The sequence below is a fragment of the Colias croceus genome, chromosome 6, assembly GCF_905220415.1.
Source record: "Colias croceus chromosome 6, ilColCroc2.1".
Lineage (NCBI taxonomy): Eukaryota > Metazoa > Arthropoda > Insecta > Lepidoptera > Pieridae > Colias > Colias croceus.
Window position 1 is genome coordinate 9,862,109 of NC_059542.1, and position 16,177 is coordinate 9,878,285.

Consider the following 16,177-nt stretch of genomic DNA (forward strand, 5'->3'; position numbering starts at 1 on the left):
TATGCGGCATAATGCTTAACGTTGAGTGTTCCAACTACAGCAACGCTTCGCACAATCGAGCACTCTTAAAATTAATGCGCGTGAATTGATGCGTGCAATCGATTTATCATTAATTGTTGGAAAAAAATTTAAAGCTTTCGTTTCATTGTAGTTTTTTCGATATAATCAAAGTTAATTCAAATTGTGTTAAAAAAATAAATATAAGTATGGATGAAGGTAAAAACATTGAAAAAAATGTTAATGAAATAATCAAAATCCAAATTACTTAAAATAACCGTAAATAGTTTTCAACCAATTATTATGTATACCACTTTATTTACATATTAATGAGGTTGTTGCTAACTCTATGAATATTTTTTTTTCAACACTGAACTTAGCGCAACCTGCTGTTGCGTTTCACGTTCCAATTAAGCATCAGCATAATTCGGCATTGTGCGCCACTGAGTCGCATTATGCTCTGTAATTGGAAAACAGCCTAGGAGGTAGCAACGTTGACAAGTGAGCATTTTAGTATAGTTGGTTCTTTGATATGCTGTTCCTCTTGCTATTTCGGTTACAGTCCGGGCTGTCTGGCTGGCCGCAGTGGTTGCGTTTATTAGTGCGCATCTTATCTGCACAGGAAAATATCCTTAATTTAAAGTCATTTTTTAACGCGTAATTTTTAATCGTTTGCCTTTAGATAGATCCATTAGACATACATTTTTTATTGCAAGACGTGTTTTTCGTTGTTAAATAGGTGCCAGACGCAATTTTTATTTCAAACTAATTAAAATATCATCGAAACAAGTGAAATTCCATCAACATGAGTCCCAGTGAAGGATAAGTTATCACTGTGTTACTTATACTATATATAATATTCATTTTACTATTTACAGTTTTTTTGCAACAATCTACCATATCGCCTCCTTTTTCCCAACGAACCTCAAATAGGACGTTAATGTAAACTTGATAAAAACCAAATATCATCAAGAAATTAAAGACTTTTTAACGGATTTTAAACGCGATTTATTCATTGTATTATTTTCCCAAGTCTTTAATTTCAAAATGTATAATACTCGCGTAAAATCAAACACTAGAAAATACAAATATCATCAAATTCATATTTATACCCAAAAGTGTAATAAATATGAAACCATCTATTAAAAATATTAGTTTACTAATTATTCAATATAAGTATTAAAAAAGGATAATATAATATAAATAATAAAGTTATTACTTACCTTTTAAGCGGACTCATGTTGATGTAATTTCACTTATTTCGATGACATTTTAGTTATTTTGAAATAAAAATTGCGTATGGCACCTATTTTACAACGAAAAAAACGTCTTGCAATAAAAAAATTATGTCTGATGGATCTATCTAAAGGCAAAAGATTAAAAATTACGCGTTAAAAAATGACTTTAAATTAGGGATATTTTCCTGTGTAGATAAGATGCGCACTAATAAACGCAACCACTGCGGCCAGCCAGACAGCCCGGACTCTAACCGAAATAGCAAGAGAAACAGTATATCAAAAACCCAACTATACTAAAATGACTTTTTTTTAAACGTTGCTAGCTCCCGTACTAATATTTATTACTTTTTAATGCATTTTTTATTCTTCTTAATATATATAAATCTCGTGTCACAATGTTTGTCCTCAATGGACTCCTAAACCACTTAACCGATTATAATAAAATTCGCACACCGTGTGCAGATCGATCCAACTTGAGAGATAGGATAGTTTAAATCTCAAATCGTTTTAGAGAAAGCGGGCGAAGCCGCGGGCGGTAAGCTAGTTGTACTCTAATAAACAATACTGAAAAATGATAACATTAACCTACACATAGAGAAAGTGAAAGACGAATAAGAAACGAGATAAAGTTATCCATGCGAGCTCATTTACCTAATAATAATTAATTAGTAATACTAATAGGTACTTAATTGACTGTGTATTTGAATTCAGGTTGCATGGTAGAGATCATAAATGAGTAGGTACCTAAATAAATAGCGATATAGGTGCGAGAGTATACTCTGGCATAATAATTGTTGTTCACGCAATGATTAGCCGCGTAGTTTATGACCTCAAGTTACTAGGTTTCCGCCCGCGGCTTCGCGCGCGCAGTCAAAGAAAAACCCGCACAGTTCCGTCCCCTTGGGATTTCCGGGATTGCGTCATTTTCCCGGGATAAAAAGTAGTCCTTTCTCGGATATCAACATTTCTCCATACCAAATTTCATGAAAATTGGTTCAGTAGTTTAGGCGTGATTGAGTAACAGACAGAGAGACAGAGTTACTTTCGCATTTGTAATATTAATATAGTATGGATTATTTTTATAGGTATTATCATTTTATCAGTTTGAATACTATTGTTTGATTTCTGTTATTATCAGAGTGTTATTTTTATACTTTAAAGATTAAACTTTATAAAGATAATCATTTTTATTTCTTAAGCCTTTTATGGCAATACAAGGTATTTTTGTTTACCCTTGTATTGTAACCTTTTGAGAAACAAAGAAAAAAAGATGATTAATAATTCGATTTAAGAGCTTAGGTTTTATTATTAAATGATTGAATGTTTTTTGCCTTGAAATGCAAGTAATATGTAAATGTTTAAAAGGCTAAATATTACTTTGACTTAGTAACAAAAAATTTGTGAAGTATTTAAACTTTTGAGAAATATATATAATTACTATAGGTATTATATTGAAGGGATATTTTTTGTAAAGCTTCGATTTTTAGCAAATATAATACAAACCAAAAACTACGGTTATCGGCTATCGCAAACTAACTTAACATATAGGAAAAATAAAATAAAAATTAATAAATAAAAATCATTTATTCCTTATTAATATAACGAACAGCAAAACTCGTGTTCGTCAAAAATTATGAAAAAACCTATTCCTTTTTTCTTAAAGTCAATTTAAGGGGTATCCCCCCCTTAATGCCTTGTACGACATTCATCCAAGGGTTAGGTGGTAGTTCCCGGGTGGTGTTCTCTGCTGGCTCGACGGAGAATCTTTGAAGAATCGCTGCAAGACCAGCTAAGGACTGCATCTGGCCTAAACGCGCACCTGTAAGGAATGTAGGTACATTATATTGGCAAACGTATTGTTGTTTCTTATCTAGGGATTATCTTCTTAACCTTAATCGTCATGTAGAAAAATACAGTCAACGTAGTTTTATTTTCTAAGGCATTTTCTTGAGAATTCACATAGGTTGAGCTTGTGCTCTACCTGAAAGTTTAAATTATGGCTAAATAAATAACGTCTTCATAATAATTGTATCAAATTATTACATACCTAAGTACTAGCTTGGTCTTAGCGTGATGATATATAGCCTATAGCCTTCCTCGATAAATGAACCTTCTAACACTGAAAGAATTTTTCAAAGCGGACCAGTAGTTCCCGAGATTAGCGCGTTCAAACAAACAAACAAACAAACTCTTCAACTTTATAATAATATTAGTATAGTTAATACCTAGCATATGATTTATGCTGATGTTGTATCAAGGTCAATTAATCTTTGAAGATCTTACCTAAATAAATCGTAATTTTTTTTATAATGTTAATTATTATGATTATTTTACTCATAACTTAACGTAAACAATGACATTGACCATTATTGTCAATTAGTTCAGGATACATCGCCCATTTTTGCAAGTGACTACTATCAAGCTGATTTTCCGTTTGTAGCTTTATTTTGATGAGACACCGAATAATTTCGTGTACGAAACTCTCGATTGTGGTACTAACAGAGATAACAAGGATAAAATTTTTTGATTTGATGGTTCTCAAATATTTATTACTCAATTTGTAGGACAATATGTCTGTTGAATTATATAAACATTAACTAAGTGAAAACAAAAAAATCAGCTTGTTAGTAATCATTTATGATGACCTCGTTATCGATTCACTTTGGAAAGGGGGACTCTTTGAACAAACCATAGATTTTGTAGGACAAATATTTTTTCGAATAATTTAGGTAATTATCTTGAGATTGAACAAAAGAAAAATTCAGTTAGTAATAAATATTTGAGAACCATCAAATCAAAAATTTTTATCCTTGTTATCTCTGTTAGCTACCACAATCGAGACTTTCGTACACGAAATTATTGGGCGTCTCATCAAAATAAAGCTGCAAACGGAAAATTAGCTTGATAGTAGTCACTTGCAAAAATGGGCGATGTATCCTGAACTAAATGATTTTTGTCCTTTATATTATTATCATTATCACATGAATTTTACTCCTATCTTAATTATTATCTTCCGTATTGTTGAATGATATGAAATATGAATGAAGTAAAAAACAATTATGAAAGATTTATAAATTCTAGTAATTTAATTTAAACTATAATTTATTAGTATAGTACCTATTATTACTAGCTTTCCACCCGTGGCATCGCCTGCGCAGTCAAAGAAAAACCCGCATAGTTCCCGTTCCCGTGGGACTTCCGGGATAAAACCTATCCTATGTCCTTTCTCGGCTATCAAAATATCTCAAATAGGTACTAAATTTCAGGCAAATTGGTTCAGTAGTTGAGTAACAGACAGACAGGCATTTTCGCATTTCGCATCATACTTTCGCATTTATAATATTAGTAATTATTTTGTAATCTAAGATTAGTAAGTATGGATTCGATGTGTCATTGAATTTGAAGGAATTAGGAATGAAGTTATTGCACCTACATGTTAAATTTTCATGGATTGATGATTTTGAAGTCATATTATTTTGTCTTCTATTTACTTAATATGTATAAAATAATATTATGTAATCTGTATATTTAGGTTCAATGACCTTAAATAAACATATCGCTCGCAATACCATGATAAAACTTGTCTGTAATTTATAATTTCAAGCCCATATTGTATTTAATTTTCAACTTTAAAATTACATGTAAATTAACTCACCGATGCAATTCCTTGGACCAGAACCGAACGGTAAATATGTGAATTTGTTGAGATCTTTTACTTCTGTTGCGAATCTTTCCGGCCAAAACTCATTGGGCCTATCGAAGTATTTCGCGTCCTTTTGTATTGCTTGTATCGGGACGATCACTCTCACACCAGGGTCTATTGTAATTCCTAACTGTGAGATGGTATAACTTTTAGTGCATACACGATTCAATACTCCCACAGGAGGGAACAATCGCATGCCCTCTTTGAATGCCATATCTAGAAGGGTCATTTCTGCAATAGCGTCATAACATAGTTTATTATTATATTTCGATAGTACTTGATCGATTTCATTTTGAATTTTGACCTGTATGTCTGGATTGAACGCAAGTTGGTGAAGCGTGAAACTCGTGGCCGAGGAAGATGTTTCGAAGCCAGCGGCGAAGAACACAAAAACTTGGGCAACAAGAATACGGATGTCCATATCTAGCTCCGCAGGTTTCGGCGCACCGTTCTCATCGAAGTTCTCAATAGAATCTCCATAAATTTTACTTTTCTCCGACAACTCCAATAGCAGATCTATGAAATCGTGTCTGCCTGAGGGTTTATAATTCCTCTGTTCAAATATCGATACAACAATTTTAGTTATAGCTTCTTCTATATCCTTCTCCGAAAGATATAATTTGCTTCCTAGTTTTGGAAACAATTCCCAAAGACCTAACACAAGAATGTTGCGTATGGATCGCGTAAACATTTTTTTCCCTAAAGCTCTAAACGCGGAATGTTCGTTGTTAATGCTGTCCATTTCAATGCCGAAACCGCATGCTCCAATAAATTCGGTCGTAAACCTCGCCATCAATTCTCTTACATCGCAAGTTCCGCCGTTTTTCACTGCATTATCACCTGCAACGTGCAGTTTCTCTGCACAATTCACAATTAAAGGAAACATAGCCTTTAATTTGGCTGTAGTGAAAGCCGGAGTCAACCTTTGACGCAATAATTTCCAAGCATCTCCTTCGATATGAAACAGACTCTTCGATAGAGTTTCTTTATCATGATTTTTCCCAATACCTCTCACATAAAAGTGATTGAAATCGACATTGAGGATGTCTCGTGCGATGTCCAAATCTCGTATGATCAATTCCGGAGCAGAACCTCTGTAGTAGCCGACCACTTTCTCGTTTGGATATTTGTTGTACAACTCTCCAGATATTTGCGTTAAACTTTTGTATCCGAAAAGATTGTTGAAATGATTTCCAAATATCGGCAACGGTGGTTCATGTTTCACGTTTCTTTTACTCCAGTATCGATAATTTTGTGTTAAATATAATAAAGCAACCGCAAAAAACAATAACACGAATATAAACATAATTAGACCGGTCGGCCTCGAGGCTGGTTCTACACTGCACGATTCTCATTCATGTTCGCTCTGTCTCTACAGATAAGTTGCGATCACAGATTGAATAATGTCGCAGTGAAATAATTTAATTTGCCGTATGGTAAAACGCCTTTTATAATGTACTACTACATACCACATAGGTAGGTACTAGGTACTATTTTATAATAAGGCCTGCCTGTCTGTCTAATCAAGCGATGATTCTCATTCTATTTTCAATAATGGTTAGCATGGTTCTCCAGTAAGTACAATTTGTTAAGTTTTAGACTACGCGGGCAAAGCCGGAGGCAGAGGGCTAGAATATCATAATTTTTATTTTGTAGTTCAGGTTTTTATACTTAGTTAGTTTTTAAGACTCTATATTCTTCAATTTGAATATTTTCGTTATAAACCAGTGTCATGCAATGTTTTTCCTGACTTTTATATTTATTTTTTTGAGCTAGTCAGTTTCTTAGGGTTCCGTGCCGAGGAACTACCCAGAAAATATGTTTTCGTTGCCGCTATAACAACTAATTCTAAAAATAAGAATAAAAAATATATATTATTATTATTTTTAATTATTCCCTTACAATAAGTTCGAAACGAAAATTTTATCATTTTGATGCTTGAAATTTTCACACAATCTTTAGAATATTCCCTAAAACTGTAAAAGAATAATTAAATGAATAAATCAAATATTTTAGATTTATAAAAGATGATAATATTGAGATAAAGTTCATGTTCATGAACATGTTTTTCTTAAAAAAATACATATAGAGGTCAGCCTTCAGAAAAATAGCTAATTCCATTTTTGTACGGAATCCTTAGCGTCGTGAGTCTGACTCGCACTTCACCGATGTTTTTGAGTGATTATATTACGGTCATAATATAAATGACTACGGCCGGTATGTACCTACCTTGAAATTAATATCATATAATTATGTTGCCAGACTCCTACAGTTACGAGTATTATGGTTGTAAGGTTATTACTAGTCAGTTTGCTGTTGTTAATTTTTTGTATTTTTGGTTATGTAAAAACTGGGTTTATATTGGCTTTTTTAAACGATGGAATCATCCATGTTAATGAATGCAAGAAATAATAATAATAAAAGTAAAAGAATAGAGTTTAACTGTAAGTAATGTACCAAGGTTTCATACAAAATTTCAATTTTCAAAGTCTTATATAAAAGTAAAATCAAGTTTTATTAAATATAAAAGTCCTTTTTAAATCCTTTAAATAATGTGCAGATAAATTGAAAAGACAATTTATTTTTTGTACGTTCGTTTGGTGAGGAACCGGACTTTTTGAGAAATCTGTGACCTCTGTTCCAAATTATGTTTAGTTAAGAAATATTTACATATGCTATACACTAACATGGCATTGATGTATTATTCATAAAAATACATAATAATAATAGTCCCGCAGCACGTGTTGAATAAAGTTTGCTTTTAGATATGGGCTTATTACTATACGTTACTTTCAAATAAACCCTAGGTTACATTTAAAAGTGAAACAAATAAATTGATTCGTTCACGAACATGTGTTTTGTCATACCAATGCCAAACAAATATTACAATAGCTGTAACGAGTAAATAATTTCTATACATTATTTGATTATACATAATATCTCAACAATAGACGTCGTTAGATAATTATATTGTTTATAAATTGATGATCGTAAATTCAATTATTAGAACACTAACAAATGTTACACATTTTATTATTGTATTAATAATAGGTCTGTGGAGACGAATGTTTGTTAGTCGTTGACTCTACAGTCTCTAGTTGTTTCGAAGATTACATCGAACAATGTGTTACATATATAAACAAATGCATAAACGGCTTCAGTAGATATAATATATAAAATTGTTTATTAACACTTATTAGCAAAATGAGTTTTGTCACACTCTCTCTGTTTTAAATTTATAGAGAAAAAAAACATTATAGAATCCGTTTAAACAGCAATTACATACAATTTCACATGACATACCCGAGACAATGTTATTTTATTTATTTTTGGGTATATCTACACTAATATTATAAAGAGGAAAACTTTGTTTGTTTGTTTGTTTGATTGTAATGACTAGGCTCATAAACTAATGGACCGATTTTAAAAATTCTTTCACCATTCGAAAGCTACATTATCCACGAGTAATATAGGATAGGTTTTAACCCGGAAATTCCACGGGAACGGGAACTATGCCAGTTTTTCTTTGAAACCGCGGGTGGAGCCGCCGGCGGAAAGCTAGTAGTAAATATAGTTAATAGATATACAGGGTGTCCCACTAAGCTAAGCTAAGGTGTATACTAAGCTCAAAGGAGGTTAAATTTTTGCATACGCTGAGTTTATAAAAAATACTTATAAAATTTCAGACGCATTTTTTTAAAATCGATGAATTCTTCAAACTCTATGTGTACACCATAACAAGCAACCCGCCCAACTTTGCGACCCGCACGTGAGCTATCGTGTTTTCATAGACAAAATGCTCACATTAGCGAAGCGGTATATGCTGGCTGCGCGAAGCTAGAGAAGAAAACAAAATTTTTGCGCTTAGTATACCAATAGTGGGACACCCTGTATATCTTATATTGATGTGTACCTATAGTTAAAATACAATTACAGTGCCTTTGTCAGACTGTAATGATTATCGTTTTTGTAGAGTTTTCAAATTGTAATTATAGCCTAAAATCCCACTGCTCGATTCGGCAGGTATCTGTATTTTATGTTTATTTTTTTAATTATATTTGCGTGTAAAAAATTAGCCGCAAGTATTTGTAATTAATTTTTGGATAATCATTTTGCTTATAGATGCAATTGTAAAATTAATTATTAACAGTAATTTTTGTTGAATATAAATACATTTTTTTCCAATTATTCACAGGCTTATCGCTAATCCTCTGCGTACAATATTAATTTTAAATTAATTTTAATAAAAAACAGATACATGCAGAATTGAGAATGCGGATTTCAGGGTATAATCACAAATGGTCATATAAAAAAAACTTTAGATAATTATAATCTTACTAGCGGTCCGCCCCGGCTTCGCCCGTGGTACATATTAACGTTTTCTCTACATAAGAACCATCCTCGTACTTCAAGGAATATAATAAAAAAAGAATTATCGAAATCGGTTCAGCCGTTCTCGAGTTATGGAATTACAACGAAAAGTGGCATTGATTTTTATATATTAGATATTATAAAGGCAGCGTAAATTAAATTCACCTCAACTCATTTACCATTTACTATCATCAACAATCGGAATGATATGAAAATAATATCGCCTGCAGGAATATAACTGCAACTCTCTGTCTGCTGTTTCATAAATAGCTGCTACTATAAAACCTACAGTAAATATTTTTAATACTGTAAAAAATCTGAATTTATCCAAGCCATACGTACATATATGTTTTTTATTCATGACAAAATTCAAAATATTTCACACCAAATTGTTTTTTCTGCCACCTAGGGTTACCATGATGTTTTAAAGCAGTATATTAACCCCTGTATGGGAAAGTGATGGCGCAAGATAACCTGTGTGTGTGAATAGAATAGAATAGAATAGAAACACATTTATTCCCAAAAAATGATACAGTACATTAAATAACAGAAAATACTTATAACTTAAAAATAAGGTATAACTGGGTAAAACAATATGTGAAGACGTAATAATATTACATTATATCTGTATCACCTCAGGGAAAGGTAATATGTACTGACTCAGCATGAATGTTACAGCTAAGGCTGTAACGCTGTTATTCTGTCAGCACCATATTAAGTAGAGAGGAGTGACTAATAAGAGTAGGTATAATTTTAATGAACGGACTAAATTATGCTATGTATTACATTATAAAGTAAGAAGATTTTGATGTATGAAGTATGTAACATTGTTTGCCAGTCAGACGGAAAATCGGCTGAGTGAGTTGAGAGGAAACGAATCAGTAATTAAAAATGAATAGTGTGTAAGAATTTAAGTGTAATTTATGAATTTATATTGCCAACGCCAAGTAAGTAGAAGAAGTTAAAGACATCTTTTCCAGAACAATAATATATAAAACGTAGAAAATAGATGAAGTAAAAGAAGGACACAATTTTAATGAATATCAAGTAAATTATAGTTTATAGTAGATATTATTAAACACAGAAAATTACAATAGGTAGGTATTTATGTAGACTGTTTCTGAACAACGAGAAAATATGCTTTCAACTTCTTTTTAAAAGTGTCCCTTGATTGAGAATTTAAATTATGTTATAACATAATTTAAATTCTTTTTAAGAGTGAATGAATAATTTTTAAGAGTCGGTACCTACTTAGGTACCGACTCTTAAAAATTTTGGAACAAAAATTTTACTCAATCCTGCATTCAAAGTTGCTGATAGTATTAAAAAATCTTTCCAAAATCATTCCAGCTGTTAAGGAAATTATAATATTATGTATAATTTTTAATTTTCGCAAGAAAACACGTAAAAAAATTTAACAAACATGTTATAGTTTGTTTGTATCAATTATCAGGCAGGTAAACATACATAAATTGTAAAGTTCAAATGTTATCATCGCATATGAGTTATGAAATGAGACCCATACAACTAGAATGAGCAACAAAGTCAATAAAGGGCAAAGTAAACAAAACAAGAGTCACCGTAGTACAAGAATAACCCTGGAATGCCGGATATTGCAGGCATTCGAGATTTACAGGTGTTCATATTTTAGCTTCTGAATTCAGGCAGTCGGCAGTACGCGTTCACACGCCGGCGCGTACGCACGTGCCGATCGATTCGAAGTAGCGTTGTTTACACGATACGTAGTAAGACTCGATCGTGGATGGTGAAAATTGTGTGAAAGGAGTAGATACAATAAATTAAATAAGTTTTAACACCGAGATGAAGGTACTTACGGTAGAAGATAAAGTTGTTAGTGTGGGGAATGAAAGAGAGCCTACTGTAGACGTTGAAGTACCGAAATCTATAAGGGAAGAATTAAACAGGTGAGGGTCTTGGGTGTAAAATATTAAAGAAAATGAAATAAAAATTAGTATCACATTGAAATTGGAAAGTAGACTCTTCCTCTAGAGTCTAGAAAATAATTGACAACAGGTGCATTGTTTATATTCTAGATTTCTTTGAAATCATAAAGACTGAAGCGTTCTTTTCTAGAGGAATGTTAATTTAGAATTTTACGTATTAGATAACATAAAAACTTATTTTAAAACATTGGAAAAAACAATAAGATACTCAAATAAAAAATAAACAGTAACTCTAAACAGACTTTACTTTAATTTAAAGGAACGTGAAATAAAGTTTAAGAGAGAGAGAGATTTTGATTGTGAATCATGTGGTTGATGATCGAAATGAGAGACAATTGAAAATTATTAAAACAAGTATAGATATAAGATAATATAATTAACCAACAAAATGAAATAATAAAACCATATCTGCAAAAATTTCATAAAATGAGTTGTATATAAGCAAGTTCGTTAGGTCAGACGCTCTTGGCTCTTCTCCAAAATGATACAACCGCGTGGTATGCGCTGTTTACGCATTGTTGATGTTTTTCATAGTACCGATAATGGAATGCTGTTTAATTCATTTTAATTTTCAACAGAAATATCTATAGCATTGTAATGTTATACGTTTACGTAACATTAGTTTAACATTAAACATTAAAAATAATTAAATAAAAATAATTGCGATCTATTGATTAACAAAAACATCTGGAATGTGTTTAAAAATACACAAAAAAGCATCTAATCATTAATATAGGGAAGATTACATGTGTGACGGCACAGCCATTGCGAATCCCATTAAATAGATAAATTGGTACGAGATCAAATTAATGTGACAATCATGTATGAGGACTAGAAGTCGAGCTTTAAAACGATAGTTTGGGTATTATTCTAATCCAACGATATAACAGAAATCCCTTGTTGATGTACGACGATTTGTTTACGAATTTATAGTTCATCTCTGTTGGCGAACTTTCTTTTCAATAAATAATATTAGGCACTTTTGAATAGAAATATTTAACGGTCTACTAAAACAATTTAAATAATACACATCGACGATGACTTTATACATTTTATCTTAAAGGTTAACTTACTGATCTCTGAACTCTTGCACTTAATTCAATTTATTGTCTACAGAGGTTGTCCCCTGGGAGTTTCCCGTGTGATCGACTCAGTATACATATGCGGTGCCCATGCTTTGCCCGGAGCTGTCAAGGCATTAAGACCAGGTCTAGTGGTTAATGCTGCTCCAGAACTACCACCGCCACCAGAAGACTATGTTCCCAGGCATTATGTACCACTCCTAGACACACCTAATTCAGATATGCATCCTTATATGGAAAGCGTTGCAGACTTAATACATGAAGTGAGTGATTTTTGAATTGAATGCTTTTATAAGGCTGACGTAAATCTTAAAGGAACTTATAAAGCAGTAACAGTTAAATTTAACCATAATTTTCTATACATACCTGTTTTGTTTACTTCAGAAGTGAAAGCATGTTCCATCACCACGTGTGCCAATTATATAATGATTAATGTTTGTTCCAGGTAGTTGCAAGAAACGAGGAAGTACTAGTACATTGTGTGGCAGGAGTATCTCGCTCAGTCACCCTTTGCTTGGCGTATCTGGTGAAATGGCACAAGATGACCCTGAGGGATGCTTACCATCACATGAAACGCAGAAGGTAAGGATTGTATGTAATTTTGTATTTGATAACTTCATTAGGCGTTTTACTACTTTTAATCACCTAATTTGGTGGTTAAGTTATCACTTGTCTGATTGTAGTGTGGTCTGAAGAACAACGCATTCTTTATGTAGTTTGCCAATTAATTAGTTAGAAGTAGACCATCTTACCCAATGGTTGCAAATTATCGTAATTTCATACATTACGCAAATGGTTCGAAAAACGATGAGTCATTCCTATCTGCATCAGTATCTGTGCATCTGAACGGATGGGTGACCGCATTTTTGGTTGGTTTGGTCTTAAGATATAAATAAATTCTAGAACCTAATAATAATGTTGGAAGAAATGCATAAATATATTTTAAATATATTTGATACATAATAAAGGACACTATTATTTTGCCCATTTCAAATAAAAAAAAGAAATTTTCCAAATCAAGTCCAAGGCATCTGAACAAATGAATGATTATGAGAATGTTAACGGCATAGACCTAGCTTATGTGTCAATTATTAACGTCTAGATATAGCGAAAGCCAAACATACAAATTGTATATTTTAAGCTAGGCCTAGATTTTAATATGTATGGTATTTTCAGGCCACAAATCCGACCGAACACAGGATTCTTCAAACAGCTCATAAAATACGAAGAACGACTATTTGGAGAGGCGTCAGTTAAAATGGTGTACTGTGATGCGATTGACAAAGAGATTCCTGATGTATACGAGCCAGATTACAGCGGCATGACGTGGTTCAGACAACGGTATGGACCTATTGAAAATAGCTAGCCGTAAAACAGTCGCGTTAATTATTCTACGATTATAAGGCACTGATGTAATAGTCTTAAGTTGAAATGCTTGGAGTAATTGGGTTATGCACGCTATTTATAAGACTGAGGAATGAGTGTGAACGATAATGCCTAGTTTAGGTACTTTTAGCAATTAAGGAATCTTTATGAGTTATGTTACGTTTATGAAGAAGCGTTGTAAATTATTTGTGCTGTATATTAAAATTGTGATAATTTATGTAATTTTGTGTAAGCAATATTATGTTAAGGGACCAAATAAATGGAAATGATTTTTATGTTTGTATTTTTATTTACGCCAAACAATACATTAATGATAAATCCAAAATGTGCTCTAATTCACCAATCAAAATGCTTTATAGACTGTTTCTGAGACAGTTCTGAAAATGCAGCCTTGTACCGAAAACTCATTGATTAAATTTGCCTTGATCCAAATATCATACTTACCAAATAGTAAGGGAGTAAAGAATAATGACTAATTCCATTGAAGCAATGTTGTTGGCCCCGTGGCATTGAGCGAGCGTTCAAAAATACATTGGCGCCGAAGTTAGGTACGCGTGTCATTCAGAGCTAATAGTAAGCTATTGTTTTTAAATTTTTCGCTTAAGAACTGGAAAATTAATACTGAAGAGTAGTTTCAGCCACGGCAATAGCTTTAGTTGGAAGTACACATGAGTTTTTTGTGTTCGTTCGTACAGGGCGGTATACCAAATGCCAAACTTGTATAGCTTTAATGTAGCGCTCGTCGTAGCAGCCTACCTGACTTCTATTAGGTGCTATATACGATACCAAAGAAATCATTTCGAACTAAGCAGTAGTTATAGACCAATATTTACAAATATACGCGATTGGCATCATTTTGATTCTATTTTTTGGTGTCAATAATAAAATTTTCGATTAGACTAAGACCCTCCAAACTTAATAAATCCAGATCATTTTACATACAATTCTTGAATTGCATCTAGTTTTAATTTTCAGTAAGAGAATATATACCTATGCGAAATTACGGATAGTTCAAGATATTATTGGCTTCGCGATCTGTTATATAAAGGCTTTTAAACATTGTAGGAGAGACTGACAATGCAAATACTTCCTGATTGTGTAAGCGGGATTAAAATAAATTCCTGATCATACAAAACAGTTATGTGTTTCTTCATTATATTAGTCTACCCTGGTGGTTAAAAATTTAATATGGATTTTATGGATTTTTGAAGGATGAACATAAATTAAGGTTTTTATTTAGTTATTAAAATGTGTTTATGTGAATGTATGTGTATTATTGGCTCTGGGTGTTATTAATGTTTGGATACAATTTAAGATGTCTGAATTATCTTTAAATTTTAAAAGCTCTTAAGTCTTTTACTGCTGTATTAAAATCCTAATTGAACACATAGTTAAAGCATTGAATTCGAACACATAAAACATCTAATTACTACGTAACAAAGTCGCTTTCTCTGTATGCTTAAATATTGAAAAGTACGCATAAAATTTTTGATGGGTTTTTTTTTATAGATAGAGTGATTCTCAAGGAAGGTTTTAGTATACATAGACAAAGCGGGCGGATCCGCGGGCGGAAAGCGAATGTAAAATACCTATAGCACTTCTATTGACGGTTACACGTGTACGACTTTTTCAGTAGGTACTAAATATAATTTTTTCAAGCAGTCTTCGCCAAACAATTACAATGCGTATCCCTTCTTCCACCCTGTCACATTGATTTTGACCACTTGCCAGATTGATGTGGTATGTCAAATTTGACATGTTAATTTGGGAACTATGATTTATTTACAAAACGAAATGTGATCTTATCCTGGTAACAATAAGTGCTTATTTTGCTCGGTCATACTCACGGGACTTGGCAATGAAAATCAAGTTCAATGTTTTTGTTAATTAGCCATGCCACCCACATATACATGTCCATAATTAGAAATTGGCAACAATTTTAAAGGGCCTTTGCGGCCAGTGACACCCTAAAGTTGCTTTAGAAAAGATAAAATACAAAAATGACTAAAGATCAAAGAAGTTTGTAAGAAATTAATTGTATTGTTACCCTTAATTTGTACTGTTGTAACGTAACATGTCCAGTCCAGATAATATCTATTTATTTATTTATTTGAATGAAGTCAGTCACTGTAAGTATTGTGGATGTATTACAGACAAATTTTAGTTCAATGTGACAAATTACGCTGCATTTTATATTCACCATTGGAAATATTAAAAACACGCATATCCACAAAACCGCGAACATTAAAATAGAATTAGAAAAGTAAAGAAATTTGTCCCACTTTTTCAATTTATGACACCTTTGCAAATAATCTTCACCCTGGATTAAAGAACTGAAAGATATAATTGCGGCCTTGTGGTCAGTTGATGTGTATACAGATTCCGGCTTATTATTTGGCAAACGGCGCATACCTTCGCGAAGGTAACCAATAAATT

At 32.4% G+C, this 16,177-nt stretch overlaps 2 protein-coding genes across 2 annotated transcripts; one reads left to right on the forward strand and one right to left on the reverse strand.

Annotated features, from left to right (window-relative positions):
* Nucleotides 1-2,800: 2,800 nt before the first annotated feature.
* Nucleotides 2,801-6,286, reverse strand: LOC123692420 (cytochrome P450 6B6-like). Its single transcript, XM_045637167.1, has 2 exons — nucleotides 4,891-6,286; nucleotides 2,801-3,054 (listed from the first exon to the last, which is right to left on the reverse strand). The coding sequence occupies exons 1-2, from the start codon at nucleotides 6,242-6,244 to the stop codon at nucleotides 2,879-2,881; spliced, it is 1,530 nt and encodes a 509-aa protein (XP_045493123.1). The 5' UTR covers nucleotides 6,245-6,286; the 3' UTR covers nucleotides 2,801-2,878.
* A 4,691-nt stretch (nucleotides 6,287-10,977) lies between these two features.
* Nucleotides 10,978-14,016, forward strand: LOC123692421 (dual specificity protein phosphatase 14). Its single transcript, XM_045637168.1, has 4 exons — nucleotides 10,978-11,234; nucleotides 12,390-12,618; nucleotides 12,801-12,937; nucleotides 13,532-14,016. The coding sequence occupies exons 1-4, from the start codon at nucleotides 11,131-11,133 to the stop codon at nucleotides 13,719-13,721; spliced, it is 660 nt and encodes a 219-aa protein (XP_045493124.1). The 5' UTR covers nucleotides 10,978-11,130; the 3' UTR covers nucleotides 13,722-14,016.
* The last annotated feature ends 2,161 nt before the right edge of the window (nucleotides 14,017-16,177 follow it).